Source organism: Cavia porcellus, unplaced genomic scaffold, assembly GCF_034190915.1.
Source record: "Cavia porcellus strain 051 isolate PalLab524CR breed Dunkin Hartley unplaced genomic scaffold, mCavPor4.1 scaffold_2, whole genome shotgun sequence".
Lineage (NCBI taxonomy): Eukaryota > Metazoa > Chordata > Mammalia > Rodentia > Caviidae > Cavia > Cavia porcellus.
This window is the reverse complement of record NW_026947485.1, coordinates 75,521,919-75,541,438: the sequence shown is the minus strand read 5'-3', so window position 1 is coordinate 75,541,438 and position 19,520 is coordinate 75,521,919. Positions and strand designations below refer to the sequence as shown.

Sequence of the window (19,520 nt, the reverse complement as noted above, 5' to 3'; positions counted from 1 at the left end):
AAAGAATAAACCATGTTTGCATGTGCCTCTGTACTGCTCCTGCCTGGTGCAAAACTGGCCATGTATCCAGAATGCGGTTCCTCCCTCTTTCTTTCTTTGAGACAAGGTCTCCCTATGTAGTTCAAGCAGGTCTTGAACTCACCGTAGCCCAGGCTGGCCTTGACCTCTCGGCAGTTCTGCTACAGAGGTGTGCCACTATGTCTGGCTCATTCTTTTTTTTTGATTAAAAAAGATTTAACTTGTACACATGCAGGAATAATGTGTGGATGTATGGATGTGCCCTTCTTAAAAAACTTTTTTTTTTTGTGGTGTTTTTGATACAGACTCTTGCTATGTAGCCTGGGCTGGCCTTGAACTCTTAACAGTCCTCCTACCTCAGCCTCCCTGGTGCTGAGATTACAGGCGTGTACCATTGCACTTGGCTTTTTTTTTTTTCACCTTTTTAAATTAGCATGCTACTTGTTCTCTATCAGTAGATTTTAATTTGTCTCTTTCTTTTTCCAGGTCTGGAGAGAGGGGAGAAATGATCAGTATACTCACACACACACACACACACACACACACACACACACACACACACACCCCTATGCAGTATGCATGAGTGTTTTCATTCCTGTGATGAAGGAGTGGGATGGGTTAGGTCAAAAGAATACATGTTTTCAATTTCTAAAGATGTTGCCAAGTTATGCAGGTTTATAGAAATTTACATTCCTCTGAAAACGTAAAAACTGTTTTCCTGGTTCTTGCCAGCAATGAAAATTGGCCTCATTTTAATTTTTGTTAGTTTGAAAGGTATAAAATAATATCTTATATATTAATTTGCATTTCTCTGAATAATAATAATTTTGAGCTTCTTTTCCTAAGCATGTTGATGACGTAAATATACTGTTCTGTGAGGTGGCTTCTGATATCCTTTGCTCCATCTTCAACTGAATTGCTTAGTTTTGTCTATTTATAAAACCTTTTTGTTTGTTGTTGTTTCCAATTATCCATCTCTCCTATACACATCTATTGTTTGCCTATTGGCTTTGCTTATTTTATCTTCTGCAATAGGGAAGTTTTTTTCATTGTTACAAGGCAAAGTATGCCACGTTTCTTTTATAGCTTCTGGATTTCCAGTCTTGGTTTACAGAACACTCCTCCCTTGCCTCTATTGAACACATAGCCTCCTAAATTTTCAAGATTGTTATTGTCTTATTTTTTACATTTGTCTTTAACCTATATGGAGTTTATATTTGTAAGGAGTATAAAATAGGAGTCCAGTTTTATTTTATTCTAGATGAAAGTTGTCTTGGCATCATTTATTAGATAATCCATTCTTTTTCATGGAATTGAAATACCAGCTATGTCATATAATAAATTCTCTTATATAAATTTGGTCTATTTCTGGGTTCTCTATTTTACTCCACTGATCCATTTATCTATTCCCATGCCAATACCGAATTGATTTAATTACAGTGCTTTTATAGTACAGCCTGAGATCTGGGAAGACAAGTCTCGCCCTTCACCTTTCTTTTTTGCATCTCTATTTGCCATTCTAAAGCATGTGTCCTTCTTTATACCTTTAAGATTATTTTATTCAACTTTCCATTAAAAAACCTTTATAATCTGATTAGAATTGCATCAAATGCATGCATTAATTTGGAAAAGCTGACATATTTGTGAGTATTGTTTATCCTTGTCAGAGACTGACTGAGCCTTACGTTGGGACAAGGCCTGGGGTCTATCAGCAAAGACGGCAGACAGGGTCCTTGCCCTCTTTGAGTGCAGGTTATTTTGTTTATAAGTAAATGCCCCAGCTGGGGACACAGCTCAGCAGCACGGTGCCTGTCTGGCAAGCACGAGGTCGTGAGTTTGATTGCTGGTACAAAAAAGGAAAGGCCCAGCAATTCCACTCCCAGATGTACGTACGCAGAAATGAGTGCTGACATTCACCACAGGACATGTACAAGAATACTCACTGCGGCTTCGTGCATGACAGACAAGAAAGGGAAGTAGCACACATGTCCCCACAGTGGGATGGGTAAGCTGTGGGACACTTACGTAACGGGTTACCACACAGCAGTGACAAGGACTGGACCATCAGCACCCCCGCTGACACAGATTGCACTTGCAGATGTGTCAGGCTGAGAAATGGGCACAAAAGGACATCCTGAGTTCAAACTCTGTCGCAGCCCAGGGTGAGGGATGTGGATGGCTGGAGCTGTGGCTGCTCCAGAGCGGTGGGCTGAGAAGTTTGGGCCCAGGAGTACAGACGAGCCTTGTAGACTTTGCCCTGGCCCTGGCAGGTGGCACCAGGGCCCATGCATACCCATCAAGCTGCATGGGAGCCACCCACTTGGCTGCTCTTCAGCCCAAAGAAAAGAATGGAAAGGAAACATATCCTCACAAAGCTGCCTGCCCCCCTCCAGGCGCCTAGGAGAAGGGCTCACCTCCCTTTTAGCCTCTGCCTCTGAAGGACTGAGTTTCTGGGCCATGTTGGTCTCGAAGCTGGTGTAGCTGTTGATTGTGCCATGATTTTCTAGCCCTCGTACCTTTAAAAATCTCATTTCCAAACATCTCTTGGTAGACTGCAGTATAGTCTTGTGAAGAACAACAGACCCAGCCCAGGTGCTCTGGCTCCCTCTCCCCAACTGGTCAATAAGAAACCTGGGTCTCTGTGCCTTACTCCCAAAAGAGTTATAAACTTCAGTAACTGTCTGGGAAACAGGCAAGCCTCTGCTGTGCAATCTGGATCACCCAGTACCAATTTGCTTTGCTCACCCACCGTAGTGGCTGGGCCTTATGCTTCCTAGGGGAAAATGAGCAGTTTGAATGCCTGCCCCTCCTTCTTCCTTTCCTATCTCATCCACCCTTCCTTTGTTCTCCATCAATGTGTTCCCTAATGTGGGGGCGCCTGTAATTGTGGCTCTTTGGGGAGAAAATTTGGAGTAAAAAACTTGGGCCCTCACATGTAACCCCAAGATTGCTAGCATGAGATGTAGCCGGCAGCAGTCATAACAGGCAGATTACCATGTGGCGCTGCTGAATTGCAGTTATTTCATGGCATTTTGTATTTCCTCTCTCTAGGGTGGTGACTCACTGCTCTCCAGTTCAGTGTGAGGACAAGTCCCACGGTGCTGACTGCCTGATGCTCCTGGAGGACATTCCTAACCCACCACTCACCACATTATTAGAAATCCAACTCGAAATCGCTAATCCCCAAATAGCCTCTATTCTCTCCACTGCTGGCTTCGTTGCTTTGATTTTATGCACAGTAGTTCTCAACTCAAGGCCAAAAATTCTACCCCATGCTGCGCCACTTTCAAAGGAGAACCAATATGCTAGGACTGGAGGGGGATTTGAATAACAGCTAATTGTCAGTTTGTCTAGTGAAAAAGCTTCCTTTCTCCCGTGCGCAGGCTGGTTATTTGTTAAAGTTTGCTGGGGTTTTCGAGCTCCTCCTGGCTAGGGGCAGCTCAGACTCAGCAGTTTTAATTGTTGCTCGGGTCAAAGGCTGATGATAGTCTTTCCTCTCTTCATGGGAGGGTCTGAGAGTTCACAGGAAGGGCTGTGCAGGCCCTGTGCTGGGATGGGAAGAAGCAGTGAGGGCTGCAAAGAGCTCAAGGCACAGCAAGCCCAACTTTTTAACGGCCCCTTGACCCAGACAGACCATTGAAGTCATGCACTCTGCCTATGGCTTCACCTGAAGTGAGTGTGTGCTTTATCCTTTCCGAGGGGTGCTGTCTTCTCATGCTGAACATAGTCCAGACTCAACTATTAACGTGCTTCTTTCCAAACTGGAATATGGAAAAAGAAGTGGTCGCTGCAAATGGGTCTGCTCACTTGCATAGGCTTACTTCAGAAGGGCGCACTTTCAAAACGGCCTGAGGCTTTTCCAAGGTTGGGTTCCTGATGTCTCCAAACGTGTCCACACTGTGTTTATCCTGCCTCTCACACTTCTTCCTCATCCTTTGGGAGGCTCTCTTCTCTTTTTAGCCTGAAACCCCAGCTTGACAGAATCCAGAAAGGTGTTTTCCATATCTGCCTGCTCTCCAGGCATTCTAAACAATTCCAGCTGACACTACCTCCCACCCTGTCACTAGGCAGAGTCCCTCGTTGCTAGGCCACCATCGCTTTTTCTGGGCCTCAAAAAGAGGTACGGATTTCTAGTGACCCCTCAACCATCTGTCCACCCACCCACCAAAAAACAAACAAACAAAAACCAAACCAAAATAGAAAAAAACCAAGTAAACTCAACCACACACCCTCTGAAAACCTGTGTCCTGCGGGTAGCAATTCCCAGTAGGAAAAGAGCAGAAAGCCAGAGCGCCAGGCACAGAGGTCTCAGTGGCTGAGGTGAGAAGCAAGCCGTCTCCTGGGGGCTTCTCTGGGAAGCCAGAAACTTAGAAAATGTTCTCTGATCCAAGGCCTGACCCTCTCAGCCTTCTGGTTTCAGAAAATGTATTTTCTGAACCAGAAACAGATTCTTTGACTTACTGGCAAAACAGCAAAAAACAGTATTGGCCAAGCTTGAAACACTGAATTTATTAATTTGTAGTGAGCAGTCTGTCACATGGACCTAGAATAAGCCTGCAGGTGTATCTGAAGTCACTGAAGAAATTTAAGGAGTTTATATGGACACCAGTTTGCATGGGAGAAGGGATTTATCTGTATAGTCAGGTCTATTTTAACATTGTTACCATGTGCCAGACAAAATGTGAGGTTTATAGATGTAATTTTATTGATTCTTCACATCAGCCATAAGAGGGAGCTAAGAAATGCTTAGCCTCATCACAGAGAAAGCAGTTCAGGTTCAATTACTTAATGGAGATCATTCAGCTAGTAGGTGAAGGAAGCAGGATTTGAACCCAAAGCCCATAGCTGACCTAATTGACCCCAGCTACCTACAGTGGTAAAGCAACACATTAGATCAGAACCGAGTTGGAGGTGTGGGTACATCAGTCAGATGGGAATTTCCTCTGCATTCCCAATGGGACGCATGGAAGTGGAACTCGGGGAGCCTAGGATTAGAGATGGGAGCAGGGAACTTGTCTTGCCTCACCTCTTCCCCAGGTATTCTGACAGGAGGGCTTCCGGGGGCCTTGTTGATAGTGGGCCAATGTTTGTGCTGATGCACCCTGGATAGTGACAGAATACACTGGTGAAAATTCTAGAGCACCAAGGAGGTATGGCATGGGGTTAGAGGGGCTGCCTGAGGGGACTTGCACAGAGTCCTCTGAGAGAAAGGGCCCTGGGAGAAGGTGCCACCATGTTGCCAGGCAGCCGACAGCTGAGCACATGAGGAAGCCAAGACAGTGGTGTGTGAGAAGGTAGGGATAGCCTGGCAGAGTGGCCTGTCTGGGGATGGAGCATGGTCAGGGCTCCTGGACAGGGCACCAAGGCTGCGTACAAAGGGCGACAGAGTCCTGGGGAGCAGGTTCTGAAAGCCACTGTGAGCTCATTCAGGCACGGCAGTGGGCAGCCTTCCATCTGTGCTGGTGCATGGGTAGGAGAACTGAAGAAGAGGGAGCAGGGAGGCCTTTGTGTCCACGAGCGCTATCTGTCCTCCTTTCTCTTCTTATTCTCTTATTCTTGCAACAGCATTTTGGGGATTTGGGGGAACTGGACGTGTGTGTCATGCTAGCGAAGGAATCTGTGCTCTGTAAATTGTCCATTTCTCTGCTTTTGTAATTTTTTTCTTGGGCTTTGCCTCTAGTTTCCTAGTAAGATGCTATGAACAATCACAGCCTTGTCTGGATGCCAGAGATCAGCCCACATCTGGGCCAAGGAAGCCAAGGGGCTCCAGGGCCTCCGAAATCCAGCCTCATAGGGCCTGCAGCTGTCTCTGCTGGATTTGCAGGAAACAGCTGGTGGGGCCAGGATGGAGAGAGGTGAAATCTTGAAGAGGTTGAGAGAGGGAGGGAGGGAGAGAGAGAGAGAGAGAGAGAGAGAGAGATGGGACAGCTGCCATCATTAACTCTTCCCACCTGGGCTCTTCCATCGCAGAGGCCTGGGGGCTCCCTGGCTCCGGCTCTCCCCACACTGGCTTAAAAGCAATAAGCAACAGAGTGATGCCCAGGACCCTAATGGGGCAGGAACAGAATGGAAGCAGGGCCTGACCTGGGCTCTCAGCCGGGCTAGTTGGAGGTCACTGCAATGCCTGACAGTGCCTACAGTGTGACTGAAGCTGAGCCAGGGCTGTGGGGCTGAGGTCTGGTCAGGGCACAAGTCCTTCATTGGACACAGCAGAATGTGGGAGGAATTCAGGCCTGTCCCCTAGGCGAGCAGCCCGGGAGTCTGTCCAAGAATTGGCTTAGCTCTCATGGGCGTCTGATTCGAGACCTCCCATCCTCACCTGCTGCCTTACTGGGGGGAACTAGGAGAGACTGGGAGGGTACGTAAACTGGAATTGTGTAATAAGCAGGGAAAGGTGGTACCGCTTGCCTTGTTTCTACCTGGCCCTTTGGAAGGAATGGCTGAGGATGTGGAGGTGCAGTTACTCAGAATGTGTTGGGGGCACCTTCTCCTAACCCACTAGTAATTCTGCAGATTCAGACCTGGTTCCTGGGCAGCATGGTTAAACTGAAGTCTCGATCCTCTTGGTAACTTGATGGCTTAGTTTAGGCCTCAGGTTGCTGTTCCATGAACTGCCTTGAAATTTAATCACCCAAATTTATTTCCTAGAGTGTCTTCACATCCCCTCCTCCAGCCCTTTAGTCACCATCCCGTGACTTGACAGAGTGATTATCAAAGGCCCCATGGTCCCTTTGCACTAGATTTAGGGGTGCTGGAAACTCTGGAGGCAAGTTCTGACTTGGGTCACAGTTGGGTGGGTTTTCTCTCAATTGGTTGTGAATCTTCCCAGAGGGCACCCTGAAGGCCTGGGAGAATGACTCAGGAGCCTCTTGTTCTCTCTTCAAAAGAAGACTAGGGCTCACTGGGCTCCTCCACCTCGGTGTTCCCACTGAGGATTACACTGTCCTTTGCCTGGGGTACATCTCTGACACCTCCTGCCTCAGCAGCCCTTCTGGCAGTAAGCAGATACTGCACACTTTAAAAGGGTGTGGAGCCTGGCACAACATGCGCAGCTGACCTGAGCTCCCTTCTCTTCTGACTGGGGGGGACCCAGGCCTTTCTTCTGGGAAGAAAAATTTTATGAGTCTGATTTGGAAGCATTCTTATGCAATTTTATTCCAAGAAGGGTTCCATAAAGTAGATGTTAGTTACCTGTGCTTCCAAGCTGGACTTCAGAAGGCAGAGTTGTAGACCTGCACAGTGAACAGTGGTGCCAGGTAGGAAATATAAATACACAGCAGGCCGGAAAGCTCTGAGCATGCTGCTCTTGATTTTTGAGTTTGTTTTGTTTTGTTTTTAGTTTTTTTGAGGCAGAATTTTCCTCTGTAGCCTGAGCTGGCTATGAACTCTCGGTGATCTTCTTGCCTCAGCCTCTTGAGTGTTAGGAATACAGGCAAGAGCTGCCGTGCCTGGATGGAGTGGTGTCCTTATTGTTGCAGCCTCTGTTCCTCCCCCAGCAATGGCCATTCCTGCTGTGTGCTTGGCAGCCAATGGAGGTGCACCTACTCCTTCCTGAAGACACATGGAACAGTTAAAGGTTATTCTGTAGAAACCTCAACCAACAAGTCAAAAGATGAGTTTCCTGCTCTTAATAGATAATTTTTATTGGTTTTGCAATAAACGTATGAAATAGAAACAATAGCAATAAACTAGCTCAACAAGAAATCGAAAGGCACAGGCCCCCAAAGCCCTTCCTGCCTCTTCTTAATGAGTCTTTAATTTATAGGCCAACTCACAGGCCCACTTTGCTTTTTCCGAGCTTGCAAACTTTTTCTTCGTGGAGGCTGGGCAGCTCCGTGTGCTCCTTTCCGGAGGTGCTGACAGGAAAGTGAGGGTGCAGCAGTGCCAGGCAGGTGCAGGGGCCATGACCTCGGTTTTGGGGGGGTCGGGGTCCAGCCCTTTTCCTTTGATCTCAAGGGGCTTCCTCCTTCAATTTAACATTCGTCAGCAAAGGGCACAAAGGGAGAGGTCATACTTTTGGAAAGTGGAACTGGCACAAAAGGAATCTAGAAGCTTACATAGGGGTTTTTATCTTTAAAATCTCTATCCTTTGGAATATATAGAATAATTTTGGTCTGTGGGGCCAAGCCTCTTCCCAGGACCAGGATGGCAAATTAAATAGCACTGAGGTTAGAAGGTGACCATAGTGTCTTTCTTGTGGACTGACCTCCTTGTTACCCTTCACAAAGGCACACGGGAGGCCCTGGGTTCCTGCCAGCGGCTTACTCGCTGGGTCACCACTGGGTCGGATGAGTGATGACTCAAGTCTGAAGGGCTCAGTGCACCCTCCAAACATTCCCCCGGGGGCCTGCAGCCCGGAGGACAAGTTCTCTGTGCTCCTGATCAGTCTCACAGAAAGGGCAGGCCTCCCCAGGGAGGAAGAAAACAGCTTGCATCCCCACACCCAGCCCGGTGCGTGGTCCAGGGCCTGGTGGGCAGCACCCGTGGCAGGGGGCACTGAGGGCGCCCCTTCCCTAGGGATGTCGACACCTTGGCCAGCTTGGTGCTGCAAGGCTTCTTGCTTCTGGCCCCTTCTACCATGTCTGGGGAGGACAGAGTGTGAGCGAATTCATAGCTACACTTTGGCTCTGTGTTCTCCTCTCTCCTAGTGCATTTCCCCTTCCTCAGGAGCCTGGGGGAAAGACGGCTGACTCTGCTACCCTCAGCTCCTGCTGTGGCGCATAGCTATGCTTTGAGGACACAGAACTGTGAACTGGAAATTGTCTTGCCTTTGTCACCTCCTGGCAGGTCTTTAGAGCTTGGGGAAACCGTCAAGTGGTACAAATTGCTGTGGCTGGTAGAGCCCCCCTTATCCTGATGGGCTGCCTGACTCATATTCGTTTCCCTGGCAAAAAATAAGTTTTTGTTATTGCTGGCTTGGCAGAAGCACGGAAAAGCACACGAGGATCTACTGCCCTATGCATCACTGGCCAAATTGCCTGAGTAATCCCAGCTCCAGAACTTTTCATCGTTGGCTGTGATGTACAGAGCAGAACAGCAGCTCCATTTCCCCGAGTGGGGCTCTGCCGATTACAGAGCTGCTCGGACTCCCAGGGATGTGGCCTCCTCTCCCTTCCTCCTCTTGGCCCTTCTAGCCCCTCACTCTTTATCTTTTGCATCCCCCCCACAGTCTGCTCATCAACCCCCTCCTTGCCTCTTCCCAGCACAGCCGTAGCTGGAGAATCAGGAGGAGGCCCACAATGTCATTTCCCCATCACTCTGCAGACGATTCCACGCTAATGTTCTTTTAATGCTGTGATGCTGCACTAATTAATAAGCGTCCTGCACAGAGGCCTCGCCTCGCCTCTCCTCCCCTCCCCGCACCTCCCTTGCTACCCCTCCCCGCCAGCCCTCCTGGAGAAGGCCTCGTGACATACTGGCATCTGGCAGCAGAGAAAGGATTTCAGTCCTCTACCTGGGCTGCCTGATATTGCTATGAGAGATAACTGTATACGAACCAATAATCTAGCCTGACAATCCAATTTACTGACCAATAGCGCACAATCCACCATGTCATCGGCTGTGGGGAGGCCCATAAATTAGTTCCTAGTAATTTATTCTGATCAATAGAATGGGCAAAGTCACTTGTCTCTTTAATCAAAGGCCCTCTCAGAGATGTCAGTGCAGGCAGCTGTGGGGGCAGTGGGGCTCTGTGAGCGAGGAGGTGGTGGATGTGTGGTGGTGTGCCCCCCACCCTGGCTTCCAGAAGCCTCCCCAAGGGGCCAGTGTGGGAGAGAGCCATAATAGAGGTTGCCTCTGTGTCCCCTTGCCACCCAAGTGTACGCTAAGCACTGGCCTTCCACAGCAGAAGCAGGCAGGTTAACAAGAGATAAGTTGAAGGGACCCCATGCCGGTCTCCAAGGGTGGTTTATCCCTTCTGAATGCTCAGAACTGTCCTCCTATCCACCAGGCCTTGCACTAGCGCTTCTATGGTAGAAGGTTCCCAACATGGAGACTGAAACAAGCATGTTCCTGAGGCATCCAGATGACTGCTTGGAAATAGCTACTGAGAGGGGTTGAAGTGTAGAAGAGCTCTGAGAAACTTCACGTCCATGGAGGAAACCTCCACTAATGAGGCTGACAGGGTTCCCCATCCGACTCACCTGATGCTAGGAAAGATCCCACTGACACCTGGTCCAGAGATTGCCACGAGATGTCACCCATTCTCCTCAGGGATCGTGCCTGAGAGACTTCACCAGGTGTGATGACAGTTTGTGCTCCCTCTCCTCTGTCTCCTAGCTTGTCCCACCACCCTCCCTCCAGGAGGCCCAGCCACTTTCTGCCTGTGAGACCCATACTGCTTACTTACCTCTCTGTGACTCAGTTTCCTCCTTGAAAGGGTGGAACTAATAAAGTAGGTAGTACCTACTTCAGAGGTTATTAAGAAGATTCATTTATTCTTTATTATGTGATACACAATAAGCTAATGTGAAATTAAATAAGTAAATAACTATACAGCACACTTAGAATAGTACCTGGTGTATCATCTGGCCACCTTAGTGTAAATACTCACAGGATCAAGAGAAATGCTGCTGGGATCCCTGAGGTGGCCTTGAGATGCTCTGCTTCCTGAAAACCTTTGCTGCCTTCCAACTGTCTTCATCTCTTGCTCTTCTCGTCCAGAGTACATAAATGGAGGAAGAGTCAGTTGATGCTGACTCTTTAAATGATGGAGAAATGCCAACGCCTTTCTGAACCAGACTTTTCCCTCCTGTGGGCCTTGGGCATTGGCTGTGGGGAAAGAGATGACCTTACCTCTGGGAAGAGGAGCCCAAGGGGAAGGATGGCCTGTGACCTGAGCTGCCTTCTGGGACAGGCAGGGGCAGGGCTCTGGGACAGGATCTTGAGAGAGGAGGCACAGAGCAAAGAGCAATGCTGCAGGTGCCTGACACTGGCTTCCACCAGCTCTGCCACTCTGTGTGACGGACTGAGCTACTCAGGCCTTGGCAGGAAGGAGCTGAACACTCTGACCCTCAGGGATTCTGATTGAGTTGGCAAAAACTTGTGTTAGCTTTTCCCCCACAGTAATCATCCCAAAGCCTCTCAGACCGAGCACCGAGCACCACCGATAGGACGGAAGCCTGCAGCATCTTGGATGTTACAGTTCCTGAATAGAGCTGATGTCATTTGCGACATGGGCCTGGGGCTGCGAACCAGTGCACTTGGTGTAGGGTTCCTGTCTCTCACCTTCACCATGACTGGATTCCCAGTGCCTGGTCAGGGGCCTCTGTTCTTTGAAGGTCAAAGCCAGGACTTTGGATTCTGGGAACCCCTGGGCCTTTTCACTCCTTCTATCAGCCTGCAGGGCTGTCTTAGGCAGGGAAGCTTGTGCTGAAGGGAGATTCCCTGAGGCATGGAGGAGAAGCTGAGCCAAAATCCCACTTGAGATTCTAGGCTCCAGGGACTGTCCTGGACCCTTTCTGGGCTTCGTGTGCCCCCACAGCTGAGCCTGTGTGGCTGTCAGAGGCGAGGGGTGTGCGCTGTCTGGAGGCCTGTGGCAGCAGGGGGTTGCTGTGTGGCAGGTGATGCAGTTCTTAGTGAACAGGAGTCTGGCACCCTCTGCTGATCCCGAGGCAAGAGACAGCTGGTCAACCAGGCCCTGACTGCAAGCACGCAGAGGGGAAAAGGTGGGACCCAGGGCCGAGCAGCAGCTTCCAGTCAAAATAACAGTTCTTTACTCTGAATAGATCATTTTTATTGGTTTTGCAATAAGCTTATGAGACAGGAACACTCGCAATAAACAAATGGAATGAGAAATCGAAAAGATTGGCCCTGAAAGCTCTTCCTGAGCCCTTCTTACTTTCTCTTAACGAGTCTCTAATTTATAACAAACTCAGCCCAGAACCTCCAAGATTCCCTGGTTCCAGTCACGAGACCCACGGCCTCTGCCCTGCCTGTGGTATGCCATGTCTTGGTGTCGAAGGCTTGGCTCCAGAGATCCTGGAATCCAGTCAAGGCTACTTCTGTGTGCTTTCACCCAGGAGATCTGTCAGGGTGGGTGGGGCTGGCTCAGGTGGGCCATTACCCCCAGACTTCTGCGCCTGGCCTCTCCCCAGCCCTAGGCAGGAGCAACAATCATTTTCTTTTGAGAGGCTCTGCCTAAGGCCGGGCGGGAGAGGTGGGATAGTTGGGGCTCCCATGGCCCCAGACCACTAGCTCTGCAGAGAGCCAGTCCCTGCGAGTGGCTGAGCCTTTCCCTTCCCCAGGTCAGAGACTCCCCTAGGGCAGAACCTGTCCTGTCGGCATGCGTTCCCTGAAGAGAAGGGTGTGAGGAGGCCAGAAGTTCACTACCAGACCAATGCCAGTGAGGCCAGCATGGGCTCCTCCGTGGCCCGGGAGCCCAGGGAAGGCTGACTGTCCTCCACAGTCTGCAGTCTCCCAGAGCGCAGTGTTCCTCATGTGAGGTTGGGGCCAGAGGTGAGCATGGCTTCTTCTCAGCTCAGACTGGAGCTCCCAGGGCCATCCTTTATTTCAACCCCTTTTTGTCTGAAGCTTTTCCCCAAGGCTGCCTCCTGTCCTTCCACCTGTTCCCCTGGGAGGAGCATGACAGCCCCCCATGCCTTTTCCAGCAGCGGAGGATGGGGCAAGGCGTCCAGGGATGGGATCCACTGTCCACCATGGCCTGGGACCAAGGGCCTCCTCGTGGTGCCTGCAATCCCTAGATGTGACCACAAGATGTCAGTGTGAGGCTGTGGAAATGGCTCCCGCTCTGCGGCTCAGCGCAGTTGGTAAGCTGAACCGCACTTGAAGACAGCCAGGAGCTTCTCCCTCTGTCCGCTGACTGGAGACTGTGCTCCCTCTCGCCCTGCCTCAGTTCTTTGTTCCTTGAGGAGTGGCTTCTTAGGCTCCCAGGCAGCCTGCTTCTGGGAAGGATGAACAGCTGCTGTCCCTGCTCTAGGCATTCCTATTGCATGTGTGTGGTGTGTGGTGTGTGTGTGGCTTCAGGCTACTGTAAGGTGGGCACTCAAAGCTGGAAAGTGCTCGCTTGAGAACTGTGTTTGTGACTCTTGGCAAGAGCGAGATTCGGAGGCCCACAGAGAGGAGGCAGCTTGTGCATCTGGGGCTGCACTGTCCCTGGAACCCAAGGTTCCTGTCCACAGCCTGGCAGGTGTGTTCCTGCTGGTGGGGTTCTGCTGGTGGTTTGAGGCATTGAGGCTCTGAACAGAGCCAGGAGGGCAGGGGCAAGGAGGGACGCAGGGCTGGGCATCGACTGCGCATGGGACTTGCTGCTTGGGTATCTGTGCAGGGCAGGCCATGTACCTATGGCAGAGCCCTTGACTGCGGGGCACAGGTTGAGTGTATGTGAGCGTGAGTGTGTGTGACAGCCTCCCTGGGAGGTGTTGGTGCTCTGGGCTGGCCATGTGGGCGGAAGGGGGGCCAGGTGAGTGATGGGGAGTCAGTGAGTGGGAGGGGTTGCCTACCCTACTACTTGCCTCGTGGCCTGCCCTCCCGCAGCTCCTAGAGCATCTGTGTCCCTGCCTGGCAGCAGTGAAATCCTTTATCGGCCGGCCGAGGCACCAGCCCTGTGTCGGGATTTCAAGGCTCCTGTCGGTTCCATCCATCTTGCAGGGCCTCCTGGTATTAGCATTGATCTACAGGGGAAATGGAGAGCGCCACTGGGTTATTGCGCTGTGCCGCCTTCCCAGCCGTGATTGAGTGCGCATGGAGAATTTTTGAAACATGGCCGCCCTAACTTATTCTGTCTTCCTGCCAATAGCGTGGCACGGGTCCAAATGAGGGGTCGATACCAGCTGATCTTTTTATGCTAAACTGCAATGAAGTTGCCTGTGTGTGGAGCTGAGATGAGGCCCTGGCCCCTCACTGAGTGGAGAACTCTGGGGTTGTGAGAGGGGCCTTGGGGAGCGGACAGGGCATGGTCAGCAAGGCATCAAGTGGGGTGGGCAGCTGACGAGCTTGGCAGAATGGACTGTAGGACCCTTAGGCCAGGGTTCCTCAGGGCCCCCAGCAGCCCTTCCCACCAGTCAGCCAGTCTCCCCATGAGCCTCCCCGGCTCCCCTCTCAGGATAGAATTCCACTTCCCTCCTGCCCTTCTACCCTCCACCCCCCACACACCTGCACCTTCAAACGGGTTTGTCTTTAACCTCTAAACAGGGGACTTTAATTAAAGAGACAGTGACCCCTTTTATGAGTTTGGTCGAGTTGGGTTTCAGGGCCCTTGTCACTAGCAGCTCACATAACACTGACAAAAGCGTGCAGGCCTCAAGAGGAGCGGGTCTCCCCCTAGACATGGTGGTGGGGGCACAGGGTGCAGGTGGGGGAAGGGGAAAGGGAGCTATCCTTGGGTCAGGATCCCTGTGAGCACATGGGCAAGGCCAGAGGCTGGGGGCAGGTGAAGACTTGGGGAGTGCTGCCGACTCTGCAGCTCTGGGGGACATGACCCCACTGGTGGGACGAGTGTGTGGCCAGGCTGCGCGGCCACAGCTCCTCTCTGAACAAGGTCCCCTGTGGGAATCCAGGGCTTCCAGCCCGTATCACCCTTGGCTACCTGTAAAACTGGAGGTGCTTTCCAGCAGGAATGAGCTGGGTAGGGTTGGACCCACTACAAGAACAGCCAGTGTTTTCTACTCACATATTTAAAGGAAAAGTGACTTTATGATTAAACAAGATTGCTAATGATGATAATAACATCGATCAACATATAGCATGAAGCACAAATCCTGTCCCAGGACCCAGGGTACGAATGGGGTACAACCTTCACTGTACATGAAAGGGAGCAGCCCCTTCCCGTGGGAGAACTGCCCTGACCTCAAGCATAGTCAGCCCTTGGGCCAGTGTTATGGGTTTGAAGGGCCCTTATCTTATGTGTGATCACCTCTAAACTGTTGATTTTTAACCACAGGCTTCGCTGGTCCTGTGAGGGATGTTTGCCCGGCCTTTGATCTGGTTCTTTGATACCCTTTGTGAATTCTTTAAACTGCAAAAGGCTTCCAATCTGCCACACTTATTCATTCAACAAACATAACAGACTGTTAAAAGGAACCTATGTGTCACTGACTATTCCCGGAAGGGTGGGTTTTCTGAAAGTGGGGTAGATTTCTTTTAACTGGAGCTTGATAAGTTGTCAATTATCTCCTCGAGAATTAATCAGCTAAATGGCAATCCAGGCTTGCTATGACCAGGATTTAGGATTTGAGCTCAAAAACTCAAGGAAGAAGTTGAATAAAGAAGCCTCTCAGGCTAAACCTCCACCCACAGTTCTGTGGCCTCTTGTGGGCTGCTGGTTCTGCCGGTGGTGCCTGTGCTTGGTGGATGTGAGGACTCCACGAGAAGTCAGCTCTCTCCACAAGGCAGAATCTATGCAGTGCTCACAGTGCACGGGGAGTGGATCTTTCCACGCACCCCCTGGGTGTCGCCAGCCCCGAGAATTCGGTGTCCATGTGCGCCTGGGAGGGCTTCTGCCCCACTTCCCTGCTCCCTGGGGGAGGGACCTGGAGGCCAGAGGGGCCGGGAGTAATTGGTTTTGGCGTGTCTTACCTCCGCCGCCCGGGGAGCTTTCTCTGTCTCATCTTCAGCCTGATCAATCCCCAGTCATGTGCCTTTCCACATGGACGCCCTGGGCTCCCCAACTCACCACGCTCACTGAAACTTCGTTAGTGCCATTAATCTGCTGACCCAGGCAAACCACTGACTTCTCCTGCAACCCAGCTCCTCACTCCTCCCGGAGGCCCCCTGGGGATGGTGGCTTATCTCCCTTCCTCCACTTGCCTGTTCTGTTGGATGTCCTCCTTCATCTCATCAGCCTAGTGTGAGATCCTCTTTCCTCTTGGCTGGCGTCTGCATACTCACTGCTTCCCAAGTCTCCCCCGTGTGAGTCCTGGAACTTCGTGTGACCAGAGGCCAGTCCATGTCCACCACTGCAAGCCAGAGTGGAACTGGTCCTATATACCTACCTGCTCCTTACCACCAGAAAACAGGGTCAGGTGCTGGCTGCAGGGCCACAAGAGAAGAATGCACACGTGGTGTTGGGTGCTTACTGCAGAACTACAGAGGCGACACTTCCCACATGTCAAAGACAGGCAAAGAGGCTGCAGAGATGAATGCTTGTTAGCCTGACTTGTAGGCCATTCTTCCTGTGAGGAAGGAAGAGGACCTCTCTCCTCAGGCCACTTCTGGGTAGCCCCATGATCCTCCCTGGGAAAGGGACCCTGGGATGAGGCTGGCCTTCCTTTTCTTGCTGCTAGACTAGTTCGTGAGGCAGATGTGTGCCTCTGTATATGAGGCCAGCTCCTCTTCCTTTCAGTCTAGATGGGGCCTGTGATGCCCGGGTCCTGGCTGGGGCCCTTGGCTGTGCTTGGTGCCAGGATGTACCCAGCTCATCTGGCTCCAAGCCTCACAGAAGAAGGCCCTGCTGCTTCTGTGTCCTCCATGGCTGATGCACTGAGCCCATTGTCCAGGAGGGAACAAAGGCTTCTGATTTAAGCCTAGTGACCAAGCGGCTCTGCCAAGCAGAAAAGGCTGCCCCCCTGGAAGCTGGGCCCAGCCGGGGGTAAGGCGGACCCAGAGAAAGAGGACAGGGAACCTTTGAAAGTAACTAATTAAAGAGCCTTTGCCTGCCCCCTCCTCCTGGGCGCCTAATCTCTCTGGGGCAGCAGCCAGACAATGTGCCCCTCTACCCTGACCCCCTCCCCCGACTTTTAAAACAAGAGACAACTTGAAGTTAATGAGCGCCACCTGATGGGGGTTCCCTAATGAGAAGGGGCTGGGGGCAGCTCATACATTCTCTGGTCCCATGAATAGCCGCCCCCCCCCCCCGAGTTTTATTCAGTGGGGGCCAGAGGCAAGGAGCAGAAAGGAAAGGGGCCCTGCTCAGCCTCAACACGTGGATGGACCCATGCCCCTCCCGCTGCGGCTCATGCCCAGGCTTCAGCTGAACAGGCTTCATGGCTAGGGCTGTCCCGTTCCAAGGCTTGGTCCCCGCGCCAGCTGCCGGCCCCACCTGAGGTACCCAGGGACAGGGTACTTCTGGCTGCTGCATCCGCAGGTGGGCTTGAGGTCTTCTGTGCATATTTGGACAGTTGCTGCCTCCTCCACAGAGTTGTCCGTCTCCACCACCACCACCTCCCTCCCGGAAGCCTGCCTTTGACACAGCTCTGGTTTCCGAGGTGGTTCCTTCTTGTCCCAGTAGCTGTTACTTTCAGCCTCCACATCTTCCGTCCCCAGCCTGGCCCAGCCGCCTGTAATAGCGTGTGGGTGTGAATGTGCAACAGCAGGGGGAGTGGGCAAGTTTTGGGGAGCTGGGGACCATGGTAAATGCTCCAGCTCTGCCCCAAACAGCTATCCCTAAACCCATCCATCATTCCAAACCCCAGCCCAGCCCAATGATGGGACTCAGAACCAGAGGCGCTGACCTGGGGTGAAGACTCTGGGCACAGGCTCCGAGCAGCCCCGTCTTCACTCTCAGGTGAAGGCCCACAGGGGCTCCTCCAAGATATGCCATTATGGGGGGGAGGGTTGGGGAGGGGGGTGGGTACTGTGGGGAGGACGGGAAGGGCCCAGGATGGACTGTGGTGAAGGCGAAGAAGGGGACAGACGGCATGGGGTCTCCAGCCAGCAGTGAGCCATGAACAGAGGTGACTAATTTCTCAACTACTCATGGTGAAAATATCACATTTCATGCTTTGTTGCCGATTCAGAGAAAAACCCTATTAAAACCTGCTGGATTATTTATGCAGTTTAAATAGATGATGATCAAAGATTTTACATGTTTAGAAAAGAACTCAGAGTTCTGTAGCCTGGCTGGACTGGCCCGGAGTGTGGCAGCTAAGTGTGGGGGTATGGATGTCCAGGGGTGAGTTGTTGAAGGCTGGGGTGGAGGGGCAATTACAGCTGCTCTTTCCAGCAGGGGGCGCCCTCTCCACTCCATCAATGCCCCTCCCTCTGCCTAATCAAAGCCTATAGATGGGCAATGATTTCATGCCACTTTTTGTCTAGTCAGCCTTCCTCACAACTCCTGGACCTGATTTAAACTCTTTCAAAAGTGCAGTTGTGCAGTGCTGCCCTTCGCAGGACTGTGGCCTTGTGGACTAGGGCACAGCGTCCACTCCCATGGGTCTGCGGGCACACTGTGTGTGCTGTGCATGTCTGCTGCTTTTGCCTGTCAGTCACCTTCCTCCTGTCCCATGCCGAAGGTCCTGGAGCTGGCCTGCTTTCCTCTTGCACGAGCCCTGGCAGGGCACACACAAGCACACAGGTCCTGTGTGGAAGGGTGCTTTTTGCAGTGGCCCACCTGAGGTGTTGGCCAGTGGCAGGCAGGTAAAAGAGGTCTCTTTAGAGGCAGACTTTGGGGGAGCCTAAGATGACTTCATCACCCCAACTCTAAAGGACCCACGGGAATGTCTGAATCTGCCCAGCCTCCCCACTGTGGCCCTCAGCCTGAAGGAAGAGTGCTAGGCAGTGAGACCCCGCCAGAGGTGAGGGCGTAGCACCTCTCCACTGCAGGTGCTGGCAGACAGGGCTAGAGGAAAGGCAGGGTGGCGCCTGGGGCAGGGACAGAGCAGCTCTGCCTTCCCTGCCCACCAGGCCGTGCTGCCTCAGCAGTTTTATGACCGTGGGGAGATAACACCCTTCAGGGAGGCAGCCTGTGCCAAGGAGAATGTTCCCCTGCACTCCAGCCTCGGGGCCAGGCCAGTGCCCAGCCCAGTTCCTGGTCTGATGGACCCAAAGGAGGAGAGATCATGGCCAGTCCTGGTGGGGCCTCACAGTCAGGCTGGAGGCGAAAGGGCAGAGAAGGAGGCAGGGCCAGGAGAGTGAGGCTTCCCTCCAACGGGAGGAGGAGGAGGAAAGTCTGGGTGGACTGAGCTGGAAACAGAAGGGGAGGTGCATCTGGACACCCTCAGCTGGGAGCCCTGGTGCCAAGCCAGCCAGTGCTCAGTAGTGCTGGTGGGTCTGGGGAGACTTGGCTTGGTTACTTACATATTTATTTCTTCTCCCTAGAAGCTGGTTCCCACGGTGATGGGCACATCCAGGGCTTGCACAACTAGCTCAGGAGTGAGACCTGGCCCAGGATGCGCAGTCATCTCACTGCGAGACCACCTGTTTTCTCCCTGACTGCTTTTTTTCTTTTCTTCTTTTCTTTCTTCTCTCCCTCCCTTCCTCCTTCCCTCCCTCCTTCCTTCCTTTTTCCTCTTTTCATAGACAGCAGGCCGAACGTGGAGGTGAAAGGTTGGCGAGCAGAACAGTGGCTGGGACTGCAGCGCCCGCTCCACTGAGGTTTCCATCAGCCCGACCTGGAGGAGCCACTGTCGCCGTCACTGCAGCCTATACTTTATTAGAATTTATACGTTGCCTGGATTGAGGGGGAAAATAATTAACACCCTCACAAATATATCGTAAACAAAATATTTATTAGAAATAAATAACTCATTTATTTTACATATTTCATTTCAACAATAACATTACCCAATTTATCATTTAACATTTTTGCAAGACAACTTAACGACTAC

General features: G+C 51.6%; 1 protein-coding gene across 4 annotated transcripts in view; it reads left to right on the top strand.

Annotated features, from left to right (window-relative positions):
- LOC134474974 (uncharacterized) overlaps window positions 1-19,520 on the top strand; it is a 55,746-nt gene that overhangs the window by 21,581 nt on the left and 14,645 nt on the right. Inside the window, exon 2 of one of the 4 annotated variants that reach the window (XM_063244144.1) lies at window positions 19,217-19,449. The exons of 1 other annotated variant lie outside the window; for it this stretch is intronic. In XM_063244144.1, the coding sequence (XP_063100214.1) occupies window positions 19,217-19,372 (156 nt within the window). In that variant the 3' untranslated portion in view covers window positions 19,373-19,449. Of the gene's footprint in view, window positions 1-3,069; window positions 3,225-19,212; window positions 19,450-19,520 lie in introns of those variants that run through there. 2 more of the 4 variants (XM_063244150.1, XM_063244148.1) reach the window with 2 other exon arrangements.